Source organism: Gobio gobio, assembly GCF_949357685.1.
Source record: "Gobio gobio genome assembly, chromosome: 7".
Taxonomy (NCBI): domain Eukaryota; kingdom Metazoa; phylum Chordata; class Actinopteri; order Cypriniformes; family Gobionidae; genus Gobio; species Gobio gobio.
In genome coordinates this window covers 7,240,418-7,256,884 of record NC_137103.1, presented here as the reverse complement: position 1 = coordinate 7,256,884, position 16,467 = coordinate 7,240,418, and the positions used below count along the sequence as shown (strand labels likewise).

At 39.5% G+C, this 16,467-nt stretch overlaps 1 protein-coding gene across 4 annotated transcripts in view; it reads left to right on the top strand.

Annotated features, from left to right (window-relative positions):
* The window catches only part of dip2a (disco-interacting protein 2 homolog A), a 203,141-nt gene that overhangs the window by 116,331 nt on the left and 70,343 nt on the right, over positions 1 to 16,467 (top strand). For all 4 annotated transcript variants that reach the window (XM_079822075.1, XM_079822074.1, XM_079822077.1 and 1 more), the window contains exons 3-4: positions 8,736 to 8,855; positions 11,604 to 11,723. In XM_079822075.1, the coding sequence (XP_079678201.1) occupies positions 8,736 to 8,855; positions 11,604 to 11,723 (240 nt within the window). The remainder of the gene's footprint in view (positions 1 to 8,735; positions 8,856 to 11,603; positions 11,724 to 16,467) is intronic.

Here is a 16,467-nt window from a genome sequence, read left to right as displayed (position 1 = left end):
CTGTGTGGTCATGTTCACAGCTGATGTTCTCGACCTCAGAACAGAGAAGAAAACGGCACACAGGAAAGCTCTATAGTTCACCAATATTGTACTCAGCCACTAGAGCTGAACAAATCTTTGTAGCTAAGCCATTTCTCTGTTTATGTAACCAATTAAAGCTCATTACGACCGAGACTCCTAATGAGGGCTCAGTCAGTATTGGCACATCTCCTAAAACTCCTCTAACTGTTACATTGTTGCGTCTTCTGAAAAATTCCATCCTGAGATCTGACCGGTAACAATCGTTTGGAAACAGGAACGTGATTGGTTGGTTATCAGCCAATTGCGGAGGGGCATTTACTCGCTTAGCAACTGGACGGAGGTACTTGTAGCATTTACGGCTGTGTTATCTTTGCACATAGTTGGGCTTTTGTGAAGCTGTTGAGATTACACACACTATCAGGACGTCATATCAGTGGTGTGTGTGTGTGTGTGTGTGTGTGTGTGTGTGTGTGTGTGTGTGTGTGTTAGCTCCTATGAACCAGCAGTCCCTCACTTCTTTTGATGTTGCACACTGTCTTATTGTCCTCATACAACTTTAGCCGTGAGTAAGCTTTAGTTGAGCTAAGCAGGATTGGAGGGTTTGAGGTGGAGTGTTTCCCAGAACCAGAGGCATGTCCAGTCCAGCCCTCACAGGACCTGATTGAAACAGCAGCACTGTTATAATGCTGACACTGTGCAATTATTGGAAAGAGATAAAGCAGTCATGATGGACTTAATAACAGAGGAAACAAGAGATGTTTTAACGAGACAGACTTAAAGGAATAACAATCATGTTTACTGTATAAAGTCTATGGGGAACATGGAGGGCTTATTTTTGGTTAAATATAACAAAAACGAGCACTTATATTAAATTTTCCATTCACAAATATGAGGTATTTGATCTGTAAATTTGTTGTTCTAGACAGATGCTTATAAAAGTTTGGGGAAGGTCATGTTTTTCAATGTTTTTGAGTCTCTTCTGCTCACCAAGACTGCATTTATTTGACCAATAATACAGGAAAAAACTGTTAAAATAGTGATATATTATTACAATTCAAAATAATAATTTTCTATGTGAATATATAGTAAAGTGTAATGTATTCCTGTGATGAAAGCTCAATTTTCAGCATCTTTACTCCAGTCTTCAGTGTCTTTCAGAAATCATTCAATTCATAATTTTCCATATTTTTTTGTGGAAAACAAGATTCAGGATTCTTTGACGAATAGAAAGAACAGAATTAATGTGAAATGTAAAAGTCTACTGTCACTTTTGATCAATTTATTGCATCCTTGCTGAATAAAACCCATTTCTTTAACCCATAAATGCATGACTGTTTCGCCAATCATTCTTACTTATTCAGGTCTTTAGCGACCCGGATCTAAATCTAACACGGATGGATCTGGATAATATAAAACTCTCCTGATATTACAGTAACAGTTACAGAAGAATAAAATAAAGCATATTTCGTTATCTGTTGGAGCTTGTAAGGGTTCGGTTTGAGATGTTTTATAGCATCATCCCTGTCCTGGTCAGAGCTCATTTCAGTACATCCAGCATCTGGCTCATATTCACCATCTCAAACATATTCTCAAAACTCATTTTCAACATCTTTTGATCTCTTCTTCAGCAGATCCAGCATCAGGTGACAGTGACAGTAATATTTGACTGCGTTCAGTTCTTGCTCTGCAGCCGTTTCAAGTGTTGCTGATGATCCTTCCTCTTCTTTTGTTTTCTGCCTGCGGTGACTATGAGTGAAACGTCACTTCATCAGTGTGTATCAGACACTGCCACCTTGAGGAATAAAGGTGAACTGCACTTATTCAGTCATCAAAGATTCAATCGTTGTGCAGAAAAAAATATACTTACACTATTACACACCTCGGGGGGTTAGAGACCCTATACAATTTTTACAAGAAATGAATGGAAAAACAGGCATTTTTTCTTGTTATATGGTTTATAATGAACTGACTGAGGAACAGTGTTGCCACAGTTACTTTGAAAAAGTAATCTGATTACTGATTACTCCTTTGAAAAGTAACTTAGTTACTTTACAGATTACTTGATTTTAAAAGTAACTAAGTTAGATTACAAGTTACTCTATTAGTTACATTCAGCAGTTGCCGACCTCAACATAGAAATGACCACCGTTTTTGCCAACACTCACTTTATTGGAAGTGCATTTTTAACAGTAACGTCAACAATGTATCTCCTGACATTTTAAATTGAAATTTAAAAATATTTCCTGAAAAAAAAAAAAAATAATAATAAAAAATGTAATAAAGACAGTCTTTCTTGACTTCACTTAATATAAATACTCTCCCCGAGACGCAAGAAGAAAGCAAAAATATATATTTTTACTTAGGAAAATGACTAAAATAGTAAATCACAGTGACTTGGATAAGTTTCTTTAATCTGATTACTGGTTTGGAAAAGTAACGCGTTAGATTACTCGTTACTGGAAAAAAGTAGTCAGATTAGAGTAACGCATTACTGGCATCACTGTTGAGGAATACTAAGAAGGTTGATGTCTAACTTTAAAAAATGAATGAGGAGGAGGGGAGTGAATGACGTCCCGGTTCGCTAAAGACCCAAGGTATGCGTTTAAGGATTTAAAACAAACAGTAGTGTACTTTTACATTTACTTCGGTTCAGTGTCCTGCTCCATAGACAGCCATTGTAAGTGCATTACTGTAAAAAAAAAAAATTAGGGGTGATTTTACAAACTGAAACAACAACACATTTTCTGTGCTAATCAACAGCAAGTCACAACATTTACAAAAGCAGGATTAACACATAATGTAGTTTATAATATTGTACTCATCCCAAAGCAGTCGTTCAGTGTGCGACGCCCGTGTTTATCCGTCTTTGTGTGTTTGGTGAAGTCTGTGACCTCCCCTGAGCTCAGTGTGGTAGTTTAGGGATATGAGTGAAGCCCTAATGAATGCTCCACCAGGTCGACGCAGCAGTAGCTGAAGGTCCTTTTCAATGCTTCCCGGGGTCAAGAGGTCAATATGAAGTGGTTGCTAGGCAAATGGTTTTGGGAGAAGGTAAACAGTCCAGTGTCGCTTGCGTTGACTTTACATGGAAAACGGCTCTGAGTTTAACACAAAGACAAAAGGTCACTAGTTGTGATAGATGTTTCTGCACGTCACAGCGGTTCACAAAGAATAGTTTGGTTTTATAGATCCTATGACAAAAGCAGGACTATGTTTTTTAAATGCAATTTGTCTTTGGTGTCCTTCATCTCTCCCTGTGTTTGTTAGCATTCACTGGTGTGATAGAGGTCACTGACCTCAGATCAGCGCTGATGGGTGTTGCGTAAGAGCAGCGCGGCGTGACTCACCATTCTTAACCTTGCCCAAGGTGGAGGCTTCTCCAGATTCAGGTTTAGATGAAGAGGTGAAGCATAATTCACCATCTCTTACTCTCACTGTGAGTGTATCCTCAGTCAGCTGTTATTATTGCTGTACATGTGCTATATTCGGATGTGTAGTTTTCCCCCAGGCTCATGCCGTCCCCGATGCATAGGACTTTCTTTCTTCAGATAAACACAAAGAAAGGGTATATAAATAAATGAAGTGTTTCGTTTCGTGTTCAGAAGACATTAATTCATCCACTGGGGTCGTATGGATCTCCATCATTCAGTGGATTTATATGGACTCATAGAGATGGATTGTTTTTCTAAAAATCTTTACGTTTATCCGAAGAAAGGAAGTCATTTACATGCGGGGAAGACGTGAGCGTGAGTGAAGGATGGCCTCTGTTAGTGGGTGGGATATATTAGGCAGCAAGTGAACATTTTGTCCTCAAAGTTGATGTGTTAGAAGCAGGAAAAATGGGCAAGCGTAAGGATTTGAGTGAGTTTGAAAAGGGCCAGATTGTGACGGCTAGACGACTGGATCAGAGCATCTCCAAAACTGCAGCTCTTGTGGGGTGTTCCCGGTCTGCAGTGGTCAGTCTCTATCAAAAGTGCTCAGAGGAAGGACCAGTGGAGAACCGGCCACAGGGTCATGGAGGACCAGTGGAGAACCGGCCACAGGGTCATGGAGGACCAGTGGAGAACCGGCCACAGGGTCATGAAGGACCAGTGGAGAACCGGCCACAGGGTCATGGAGGACCAGTGGAGAACCGGCCACAGGGTCATGAAGGACCAGTGGAGAACCGGCCACAGGGTCATGGAGGACCAGTGGAGAACCGGCCACAGGGTCATGAAGGACCAGTGGAGAACCGGCCACAGGGTCATGAAGGACCAGTGGAGAACCGGCCACAGGGTCATGGAGGACCAGTGGAGAACCGGCCACAGGGTCATGAAGGACCAGTGGAGAACCGGCCACAGGGTCATGAAGGACCAGTGGAGAACCGGCCACAGGGTCATGAAGGACGAGTGGAGAACCGGCCACAGGGTCATGAAGGACCAGTGGAGAACCAGCCACAGGGTCATGGAGGACCAGTGGGGAACTGGCCACAGGGTCATGGAGGACCAGTGGAGAACCGGCCACAGGGTCATGAAGGACCAGTGGAGAACCGGCCACAGGGTCATGAAGGACCAGTGGAGAACCGGCCACAGGGTCATGAAGGACCAGTGGAGAACCGGCCACAGGGTCATGAAGGACCAGTGGAGAACCGGCCACAGGGTCATGGAGGACCAGTGGAGAACCGGCCACAGGGTCATGAAGGACCAGTGGAGAACCGGCCACAGGGTCATGGAGGACCAGTGGAGAACCGGCCACAGGGTCATGAAGGACCAGTGGAGAACCGGCCACAGGGTCATGAAGGACCAGTGGAGAACCGGCCACAGGGTCATGGAGGACCAGTGGAGAACCGGCCACAGGGTCATGAAGGACCAGTGGAGAACCGGCCACAGGGTCATGAAGGACCAGTGGAGAACCGGCCACAGGGTCATGAAGGACCAGTGGAGAACCGGCCACAGGGTCATGAAGGACCAGTGGAGAACCGGCCACAGGGTCATGAAGGACCAGTGGAGAACCGGCCACAGGGTCATGAAGGACCAGTGGAGAACCGGCCACAGGGTCATGAAGGACCAGTGGAGAACTGGCCACAGGGTCATGGGCGGCCAAGGCTCATTGATGCTAGAAGTTAATGCTGGTTCTGAAAAAAAGGTGTCAGAATACACAGAGCATCTCAGTTTGTTGTGTATGTTATATTAAACATCAGATATATTCTGATTGCCTGTGATTGTCTGGCATCAGGCACATTTTGTGGACACCGTCTACATAATCAGGGGTGGTTCTAGGATTTGATGCTCAGTGACACTAGCCTGGCTCCGCCCTCCTACGTACTTCCGCTCAACTCCATCTGGGATTGTGGTATATTCTCTGGTTTTCTCCGGTCAAATTTTAACCGGTCCAATCAGCGAACAGAGGGAGTGGCTGAGAACGATGACGTTGATGTCGTGCGCTGGTTTGAGATGACATATGTCACGACCAAACGTTAGCGATTGGTTATGGCAGATCCACTGTGGCTCTGGGCAGATCCAATAGTCCAACAAGGAAGTAAACGCTTGTCAATGGAGAGTGGCCAGACTCTCTGTACAAATGAAATGTATGAGAGTCTGTTGGACCAGGCTATAGTGACAGTGTGTATCGAGATAAAGTTTCCTCTTTAAATCAGCACCACTACGTTACTATATAGTAAGTCAAAAGTAGCCTACCGGTACATAAATTGCTACCAAGTCAACACAAAAAGTTTGGTGTCACTTTATTTTACAGTACGTACACTTATATGTACTTACCTAAGAAAGTACTGGGTGATATACAGGGGTTAAGGTTAGGTTTAGGGTTAGGTTCAGGGTTAGTACCTAGTTATTGTAATTACTGTAATAAGCACATGTACATTGGGAACAGGACTGTAAAATAAAGTGCTAACAAAAGGTTTATAAATGATATAATGATACCAGTCTTTCTGCAGTTAAAAGTACATGTGTAGGCAACTGTTTGACTAACAGATCATCATATCATTAGTATTAACAGGTATTACTACTCAAAACATTCACTGGCCCCGCCTAAATAAATTAATAAAAGAAATTAATGCTTTTGTTGTTTTTGACCCATGTTATCTTATGATACCAACATTTTAGATACCAGTGAAATTCCAGTTTATGATCACAGCAAAAACTAATTTAAATCTAATAAATCTATACATTTATTTCTAATATAAAGCTCAAACATTAAACATTCAATAATAAAATTAGAACAAATAATCCAATTTCAAACAATAGCACAAAACCTATTACGTTTGCGTTTGTTGTTTGATTAACATTATTGAAACAGAACGGACTGTATATGAGGCTGCTGTCACTTTAAGACCGAATGCATGGATCCATTATATCGACACAAATCTGATGTTTCTTATCAGTTTACATTCACTTAAGACGGTGTTTGTGGATACGCGTCAAAGACAGGCTTAAAATCACTTGAATGTTTATACTGACAAGACTTAAAAACAGATGAAATCTTTGTTGAGGGAGCAGCACTGGCCCGATCCTTCAGCTAGCGATTATAGTTTTAGGGAGGCTGAGACGACAGACTGCCCCTTAAAATGGGTCTAGAAGCAATGACGCGTCACCATGGAAACAATGAAGTGATACGTTCTAAATAACGGTCTCCTTGAAAAACTCACGCTGAGGTGTCAGCCAGAATATTGTAAATTTACGTGTGAAAGAGTTAACTTAATTGTAAAAATGTAGTAATCTGTGCTATTCACATAATGTGCCTTGTTTACTCAGAATTAGATTAATTGATTGGTTTGAGGGCCATTTTGTTAAGCAATTTCTTAATAGACTTTTTACTCATGTCCTGCACTTCTGCAGTTATCTTTCTCTAGTTGCATTCACTGATTTCCCAAAGTCATCTTGAACGTTGAATTGTCAGTACAGCTGAAAATTTTGAGAGAACATCACATAATCTGACTTTTTTGTGAAAAATTTAGTTTGAACTCACCATTATGGTGATTAGTGTGAAACTTTTAATTGGGTTGATATAATCCCTTAGTCTGACGTTGTCATACTCAATTCTAGTCAGAATATGAGTCTGATCTGCTCCACTGGGCTGTGATTATGGGGCGTTTCAACAAAACCAGGAAAGACCTCAATTGGATAGACCTACAACCAATCAGAGCAACGGAGCGACGCATAACGTTAGTTGTCAAATGTCAACAGAACTCAACTGCACACAGTGTTGCCAAGTCCGCGGTTTTCCCGCGGGCTGTTTTTCCATGTCCGCGGGTTGAAGCGACACCAATTATGTGATATTCAGACCCAGGAATGCGAATTTTAGCAGGCAACCCTGACAAAAAAACACACAAAAAAACCCCCAAACGCCATGTTTTTCCGGAGAACCCCCCCGGGAAGCTACTGGGCTTGTTTTGGGCTAGTTTTGAGTAGCAATTGGGCGAGTTTTGTTGTGAAAACTTGGCAACCCTGTCTGCCCGCACGCTGGAATAAGTAGAATCTTAACGATCTTTGCCGGTGTTGTAAAAAAGAATTTAAGGATACACAGAGTACTTACCAACACCATCATCATTTCTGAGAGAAATAGTGACCTTGAATGCATATACGAACAAGTTCTCCATTCAGGATTAGAACAAATTCAACCCAAGCGCTCTTTGGTGATGTTACTGTTTATCATTTGTCCATCATCGTCTAAAGTCCGCCCTGTCAATTTGATTGGTCCGAACAGCTTCTGTTTGGGCATAGTTGCTTCACAACGGATCAAGTCCAGACCGAACTGCCCCGTCAAATGTTGTGGGCGTGGCTAAATTCGACTGGCATCCAGGCTAATAATCCCTCTATATGTGTGGCAATATCTTGCAGTTGATCATGCTGGAGTCACACACAGACTCACACACAGACTTCGACATTCAGCATCAAAACACAACAATGGAAGCTATACTAAGTCAAGAGTAAATCTAAAGTAAATGATCAAGCACTCTAACTCTTGTGTAAGTGAACTATACTAACTTAGCTTTTGTCAGTACAACATCTATTCCTATTTTACTTAGTGTTTTTAAGGCAATCGGGTTGCATCCTTTTTTAAAGTAATTCGATTTTACAGTAAATTATATATACAATTTGTATATGATTTATTTATGTATATGCCCATTTGAAGAAAGTTCTCAATGGTAAGCCTCAGCGGAAACTCTAGTCTGGTGAACTCGTCATACGGCCTGTGGCTGTCTCAGCAGAACAAACCGATGTAAGATGTGTGTCTCTTCAGCCCATGTCTGTCATGTTTGATGAAGTATTCTGAAGGTTTCGCTGTCTGCGTCAGCACAGGATCTCCACGACAGCTCAGATGTGGTGTAAAGCACTCATTGATCTCAAAGTGTTGTGTTACCCGGATAGCAGAGAAGTCTGAAGTCATGAGAGGATTTATGTTGCCATCTAAATGTGCTGAAATTGAGTAGTGTCACTTCAATGGCTTATTACTCAGCCTGAGATTATTTACTGATGTCTGTTTCTGTGGGCCCAATAGGTGTTACAGGATTTCATTGCCCAGTTTAGTGACCTTTATTCTGTAATGCTGGTTGTGTAGATTCTTGACGTACTGTCATTTCTTCTGCACAGTGAGCTGAGCGCTCCTGCATTTGCTTTACGCCGCAGATAGCTTGCTAATGGGTGAAATGTCAAGCATGGAAACTGAAGCAATGCGTTTGTCCGTCTGAGATGCTGATGTTGTGTGTCTGTTGTGTGCAGGTGTAGATCCGTCTCTGCAGATCGATCACAGGATCCACACGTCGTCACAGGTGGCCCCTGCCGGCTCCAAACAGAACAAGCCGCGGGTGGCGAACTCGAGGGATGAGCGCTTCAGATCAGGCAGGAACTTCTCTCTGATAAACTCTCTCAACTCTCTGAAATGAAAAAAGAAATGCACGAGCCCGAACTTGACCCGAACCTAAACTCACAGCACATGCAGTGATGGATCGCTCTGAGACGCCAGTCATGAGCTGCTCGCGTGAACACTGCGCATTGCTTTACTATTTATTTTCGTTTCGAATGGTTTCGTTTAAAAGTAGACATTTCAAGCTTTCTACACACATATTCCTCATGTCTGAGGCAGTAGCTGGTGAGGTTCGGTTTATCTATGAGACATGTTCAAGAGCAATGCAAGTGATCACTCCGGCGCCTCCATGTCACGATTATTGTCTGCTATAGTCTGTTTGCTTCTTATTTATTAAATCCAGGCAGTTGGCTGATGAAACATCGAAAATTCACGTTAAAGAAAGGCTTTCTACAAAACAAAACTTAATGAAGTGGTCAACATCATTTCTGACCCACTCGCATCTTTGCACTTTTCATAATCAATATAGGCTAGAAATTTAAAAATAACATTATAATATTTAAACATAAATATGAAACAAAATACATTGTTAACCATCCCTTTTGAGAATACAAATGAAAATGCACTTTCCAAATTTAAAGGGCTTTAATTCAAGAATGCTTTGGAATATAGACCTAAGTTTGATCTCGTTTTAAAGAAGACACCCGGCAGATTATTGCTGAAGTGAAAGCAATTAAAAATATGAAAGTATGAAAAAGTTATGAAAGTTTAAATTTAAAAATACAAATAAAAAATACTGTAAAAATACTGTACTAAATATTTTTTATTTTATATAAAATATATATTTTACAAAAAATTTTTAATCTAAAATTACTATAAAATCAAAACCATATGTCTAACCAAGTTGTGTTCCAAATTTGAAAAAACTGAAGTTCCCATGAGATTTTGTTTAGGCGCTGTACCACAAATAGCCACCGGGTGTCATTGAAATTCCATTGATTGTTTTTTTAATGCATTTTGCTGTAAATTTCTGTCCAAATGTCACTTCCATCACAAAACGGTCACCAAATATGGATCCTTGAGACTAACGATATGCGATTTGTCAAGATTAGAAAAGATTTTGATTATAAAGTAGTTAAAATAAATGTTGTAATATGAAACATGACGCCGCCCACTAGGGGAGGAGCCGCTAGAAGAATTGAAAGTACCGCTTCCATGGTAACCCAACGTCCAATTTCAAAACGGTTTTCATAGGATGAATTTTGAGTTTGTACGCTTTCGAATGATACCTAATTTATGATAATTACTCAAATATATGATACGAAAAAAGGCGATCAAAAAAAGAGTTCCAGGTGTCCTGCCAGCGGGACAGTGACAGTTAGGAGGTTAATGGCTACAACAAGTATAGTAGGCGACAGTACAGAGAAATGTCATGTCTGAGCTCGATTTGAATGAACGTCATTCTTGTTCTCGTCAGAACGCCCACGTATTAAAAAATGGTCGGGTTTGAATCGGGCTCGGGCTCATAATTACAGTTAATGTGTCTGGCCGGGCCAGCTCGGACACAACGTGCACGGGTCGGGTCGGGCTTGATTTTTTTTGGGCCCGATCTAAGCTCTACTTTATTGTACTTATAAAAAGAGTGATACTAATAATGTATAATAACATACTTTATAAGAATATACTTAAGTGTGAACTGAATGTAATGTTTTCTGACACTTAATTGCATGATACATTTCAATTAAATGAAAAGGCATTCTAGTTTAAATATATATTGAGTGCAGTTTGCTGAAGTTTAGAGTGTTTTTCTATAAGTCGATAAGTTATATGTAATTTCATAATTACTTCTATTGTCTGTGAAAAGTTACTGCTAAAATACGGATATGTGTTTATGATAAACTAAAATATACTTTAATGTCATTTCTATTGAAACTTGTATATCATGTATTTAACTATATTAGTAATTACACATTTATAAAGATAAAGCTGCAATTTAGTACATGTATAATATATTAACTTTTAACACACTAAAGTTATAGAACTTCAAGTTCAAGAACTTTACATGTCAACACAAAAATAAGTGTACCATTTTAAAGCCCGACAAAATATTATTATAATATAATGATTCAAAGTGTACCTTAAAGTAAAACTTTTCATTTAACATTATTACAATGTGCACTTAAGTGTGTTAAACAGTCATGAAAGTGCCTCTCTTTAAGTGCACTTACTGTAGGTGGCCTCTTAATTCATTAACACTATCTACATTGTTGATAGTTTCGAAAAATATATATATAATATAATTAGGGCTGTCAAAAGATTAATCGCGATTAATCGCATCCAAAATAAAAGTTTGTTTACATAATATGTTTGTGTGTACTCTGTTAATTATTATTTATATATAAATACACACACAAGCATGTATATATTTAAGAAAAAAATATTATTTTTATATATAAAAAATTTATATTTATATATATTATAGATTATATAAATGTATATACAGAATATACATGCAAATATTTCTTAAATATATACATGCTTGTGTGTGTATTTATATATAAATAATAATTAACAGAGTACACACACATATATTATGTAAACACAAACTTTTATATCGGATGCGATTAATCGCGATTAATCTTTTGACAGCCCTAAATATAATATAAGCTAATATTATTCAGGTTGTCTGGTGAGGGTGTGTCGTGACTTGTAGACATCTGGGATTTAAAAATGTAATCTGATGTCTGATGGCAGTTGTGTGTGTGTTTTTTGTGTGTCCACAGACCTTCATACAGAAGCCGTTCAAGCAGCCTTGGCAAAGTATAAAGAGAGGAAGATGCCGATGCCCTCGAAGAGACGCTCTGTTCTAGTGCAGTCCTCAGTGGAAGCATGCACTCCTCCAGGTAACACACACACACACACACACACACACACACACACACACACACACACACACACACACACACACACACTCTCTCTCTGAGCAGACCATTAACCAGCATCCCCTGTTGGTCCCAGAATGACAAACACACCTCATGCTGCAACAATGCTGGGTTTTGATCTTCTGAGTCTTGAGAGAACAATGCATAGTTTTCTGAATAATAGCCTCATTATTTCCACAAAGAGAACCGCTCCTGACCACTCAGTTCCCAGACCACCTTCACACACGCCTGCACATGGAGATGTTTCACAGCTTTATTGACCACTGGCTGCATGTTTAGCTATTTGAGCATTACATTTAGTTAACAACATTTAGCTAATACAGAATGGACCTTAGATTGGGGTATAAAAGATGTGTGACTCATGTGACTTTGTGTCTTTTATGTAATAACTGAATTCCTTAGGAGAAATGAAATAGACACATGGGACACTTGTTAACATATCATACAATGGCAGCATTAATGCACAGATCATTTGATTTGAGAGATTTTGTTGCAAAATATTTGAGTTCATATTGAAATCTTTGACTTGATCTTTGCACAGTTTGAGATAATATTAAACATCTCTTCTGGAGCTCAATAGGAAATGAATGTGCGATTACTGGTTTCTTTTCCTCAGGAGATCAGTCTGAGGAGCAGGAGAATGAAACCTCCATTTGACCTCCAGTTAATCTCATTTCTGTCTTGGAGAACTGCAATCATGGCAACTCACAATAGATTTGAACAGGATTTTATTGACAAGAAAGGAGTGTGGGTAAGATTAGTTTTGGCATTAGAAAATGAAAAAAAGTGTTGTAGCTGATCTAGACAGGTGGTGCTGGGGAGGAGGAGGGACAAAAATTAAATAAGGTTGGCTATAGAGATCCATTGGCTTGGATGGAAGAGTTTAATGACTGAACTATGGGTTATTTTGTTTTGTATCATCTGTGTTGATGTTGTTGGCCTTCCACAGTTTATGTCGTGATGTCTGATGATTTGTTCATGATGGCACATCCTGTGGTCAGATGAGCTCATCTCTCACCTCATGTTGTGTAACGTCTTTGCTTTGTCCGTCAATAAGGATGGCATTATTGCACTGTTGGTTTAGCGCTAACGAGTTTCTGAGTCTTGGTGTCCTGACGCACTCTCCTGTCCTTCTTCGGTCAGAATGATGAAGTCAGTGAAAGGTCAACAGGATCAGAGGTTCAAGGGTGGGGTCAGCTCAGCATAACGGGACATTCAGGGTCGCTCCCTGTGGGAATTGGTCACGGTCCGCTAGTTCTTTTGAGCCCTGCATGGACGCAGTAATGCACACACACACATGAAGTAGCTAAGCTGTGTGATTGCCCCGATAGAGATGATCTGATGACCCACCTGGCCTGTCAGATGCCCCTCCTGCCCTCTCGCTTTATTCTTGAGGTGGGTCTGAAAGACTGAAAGAAACCTAAAAATTTCTGCCTTGTACTTATTTATGCTTCAGACCAGAGGGACAGGACATTTTGAAGAATAATGATGCCGTTTTTTACATACATAATTGGGACCTTCTAATTATGGTTTCCCGGAAAACACGGATGGAATCACGGAATCCAGTCAACATAGAATTTACAGTATAACGTGGAATTTCACAGAATTTGGCAACATTTTGGATAAATATACTGTATTACCACCATCTATTTTTGACAATAAGTTTGCGTTAAATCATAAATTCAGAAAAATTAAAACAGAATTTCTGATTTCTGATAAAAGATCGCACAAGGCGGAAAAAAGTTTAATAAGTCATTCAATTATTGGCGTAGTGTCTACTTACACTCCTTGTTTGCAGAGGCTATTTACACTAACTCCGCCCACTGACGTCTGATTGGGCCAGACAAAATTACGGAAGACGCTGGATTGTCAACAGAAGCAACGAGTTTGAATCCATCTCATCACATATCAGATCGGAAAGGCATTTATTGCCAATAAAAATGAAGAAAACATTTGAAAAGGGTAAATAAAGTGTTTAATAATGAAGTGTTTATCGGTTAGGGTTGGGCTAGGCTTAGGGAGGGCTTTCTTGACCAAATAATTGGCCATCCATTTAATAATGTTAATAAATATAATCATTTACACTCTATGCATACTGTGTAATGTACAACAACACTGAGGTGCAAATAATATCTGCCACTATTTAAAAGTCTAAATAGCATCTAACCACTATTTACACTTACTGCAAAGGAAATATTGCTATTTGTCACTGCCAATTATTAAAGTTTTATGAATTCAATTGATTGATAATTTTTTTGGGTTAGGGTTAGATATATATATATATAGCCTCTGTCAACAAGGAGTGTAAATAGACACTCCGTTAATAATTTAATGACTTATTAAACTTTTTTCCAATAACATGGCCTTTTATCAGAAATCAGAAATTCTGTTTTATTTTTCTGAATTTATGATTTAACGCAAATGTATTGGCAAAAATAGTGGTAGATGGATAAAACAGTTTATTCATCCAAAATGTTGCCCAAATCTGTGACATTCCATGTTATACTGTAAATTCTATTTTGACTAGTTTCTGTGATTCCATCCGTGTTTTCCGGAAACCATAATTAGAAGGTCCCAATTATGTATGTAAAAACAAATATATATATATATATATATATATATATATTTGTTTTTACATACATAATTGGGACCTTCTAATTATGGTTTCCGGAAAACACTTTATTTTCCGGAAAACATTTTATTTTCCTAAAAATGTTATATATATATGTAACATTTTTAGGAAAATAAAATGGAATTTGGGAAATAATAAAAAATATTTCAAAAATGTCATTTTTGTTAAACTTTTGATAATGTGTTGTTAAGTTGTATAATAATTTAAATTAACTAGACGTGCTTTTTGATTACTACAATTTAATTTACCCATTAAAACAGAAAAAAAACACACACACACACAACCCAGAAATATTAAAACAGAAAAAAATGATGAACTTGATAAATTAAATAAACATGATTTCATGGGGCACTACATGTTAAAATATGTCCAAAACAGGACAAAAAGCACCATAACTCATCATAAAAGGTCAATATGACTTGTGTAAGGACCATTCAAAATGATAATCATGCTATAAATTCTCGATTATCATCGATCCTACCCCTCACAAATCTCATTTGCACGTCCATCTAATCAAACATTCCCTGCTGCGATCAGTCATGTGACCTGCGAGGTCCAGTGCAGTTTGCTATCATTGATATCATGCGGATGTGAGCGTCCTCTTCCCTGTGCTAACAGAGCACCGACTCGATTCTGCTTCTGTCTGGATCTGACCAGCCTGATGCATGCCGTCTGACCCACTTCCCTGGCGTTTGTGAGGATGTCTGCAGTGTGTCCCGTGAAGCTGTGCTGTGTTTGTCCGTCTCACTGCTGGAGCCACTGATAGAGAAGTTAAGGTCTTAAAGGTCAGGTGTCCAGCTATCGTCAGTACAGCAGTTGTTAAGTGTCTTTCTTGACACATCATTCTCAGTTTCTCTCTCGACTCCTTCTCGTTCTGCATCTGTGTCAAGGTTGAGGACACGCAGTGAGAATATTACAATAGTTTTCACGAGGCTCTTTATAGTTTCAGCCCCATGTTCTCTGAATCAGCATTCAACGAAATGCCGTTGTTTGTAATGTTCAGTCTTAATCACAGGCGCCCGAGAGTGGAAGTAGATCGTTCTCCTTCATCAGCAGAGACACATTAGGATAATGCCTTTCACATTTTCTGCATGACTGTTTGTTGCTCAGTGTCTGTCCCCTAAATCGCTGGACACGCTCCACAGTAATTGCTCCCTGCGGGTGATTAATTGCATAATTAATGTTAAATGGATCTGCTACCACCTACAGGCTTCCTGTCAGTCAATATCTCGCTCCTTTTGTCTTTTCCTCTTTCGTTTTGCCCGTCTTTCCTGTGTGCAGAAGTCATTTGGTAAAGGTTTGTGGCTCAAATCACGTGACTTGTTGATATGACTGTAAAAAAATACCATAATTTTACATTTAAAGGCCCTCTCTAGCAGCTGTTTTCTGCAGAACGTCTGAAATAACGAATAAATGAACTAAGAGTTGACTTTTCTCCTAGAGTTCATTGATTCTCTTTTGATTCTCACTGTTGTTAGACTTTAAACACCGCAGTTTGCCCGATGAAATAGCGCAGAAGGTTTAGCTATATGCCATGTCGTATTCATTAATTGCCGGACATCTGTTATTTTCTGTGCCGTAACATTTATAATGTATTAATAATAGGGAAAATGATGCAGTCATGTGTTAGTGTAAGTGCAGGCCTCACATGCCCCGTTTCTGACCACATGAGCATTACATCATATATGTATGTATTTTCCCCCCGCAGATCTCATCAAAGTCAAATTTCGGTCTGGACTGAGATCAGACGCCTTTAACTTTCTCTTCCACAACGATCATATATCAGTCCTCCTGATGTTCATGATGGAAAGCTCGGAGTAGGTTTTATTCTGAGGGCATTTTACAGTACAGTGGCCCCAAAGAGTATCTGGATGATTGTCACACAATCTAACTAAGAACGGGAAACTTTTTATGTGTTTTGGTCAGTGCTGAGCGTTATAACCAAAAATGTATATCACTGTATTTTTCTAAATGATACCGGTTTCATGGTATATGACGGTATTTTTTTCCCATGCATGACCGGGTGTTAACCACATTTTCCAATGATTGAGGGAGGAAATACTGCAGTAGATT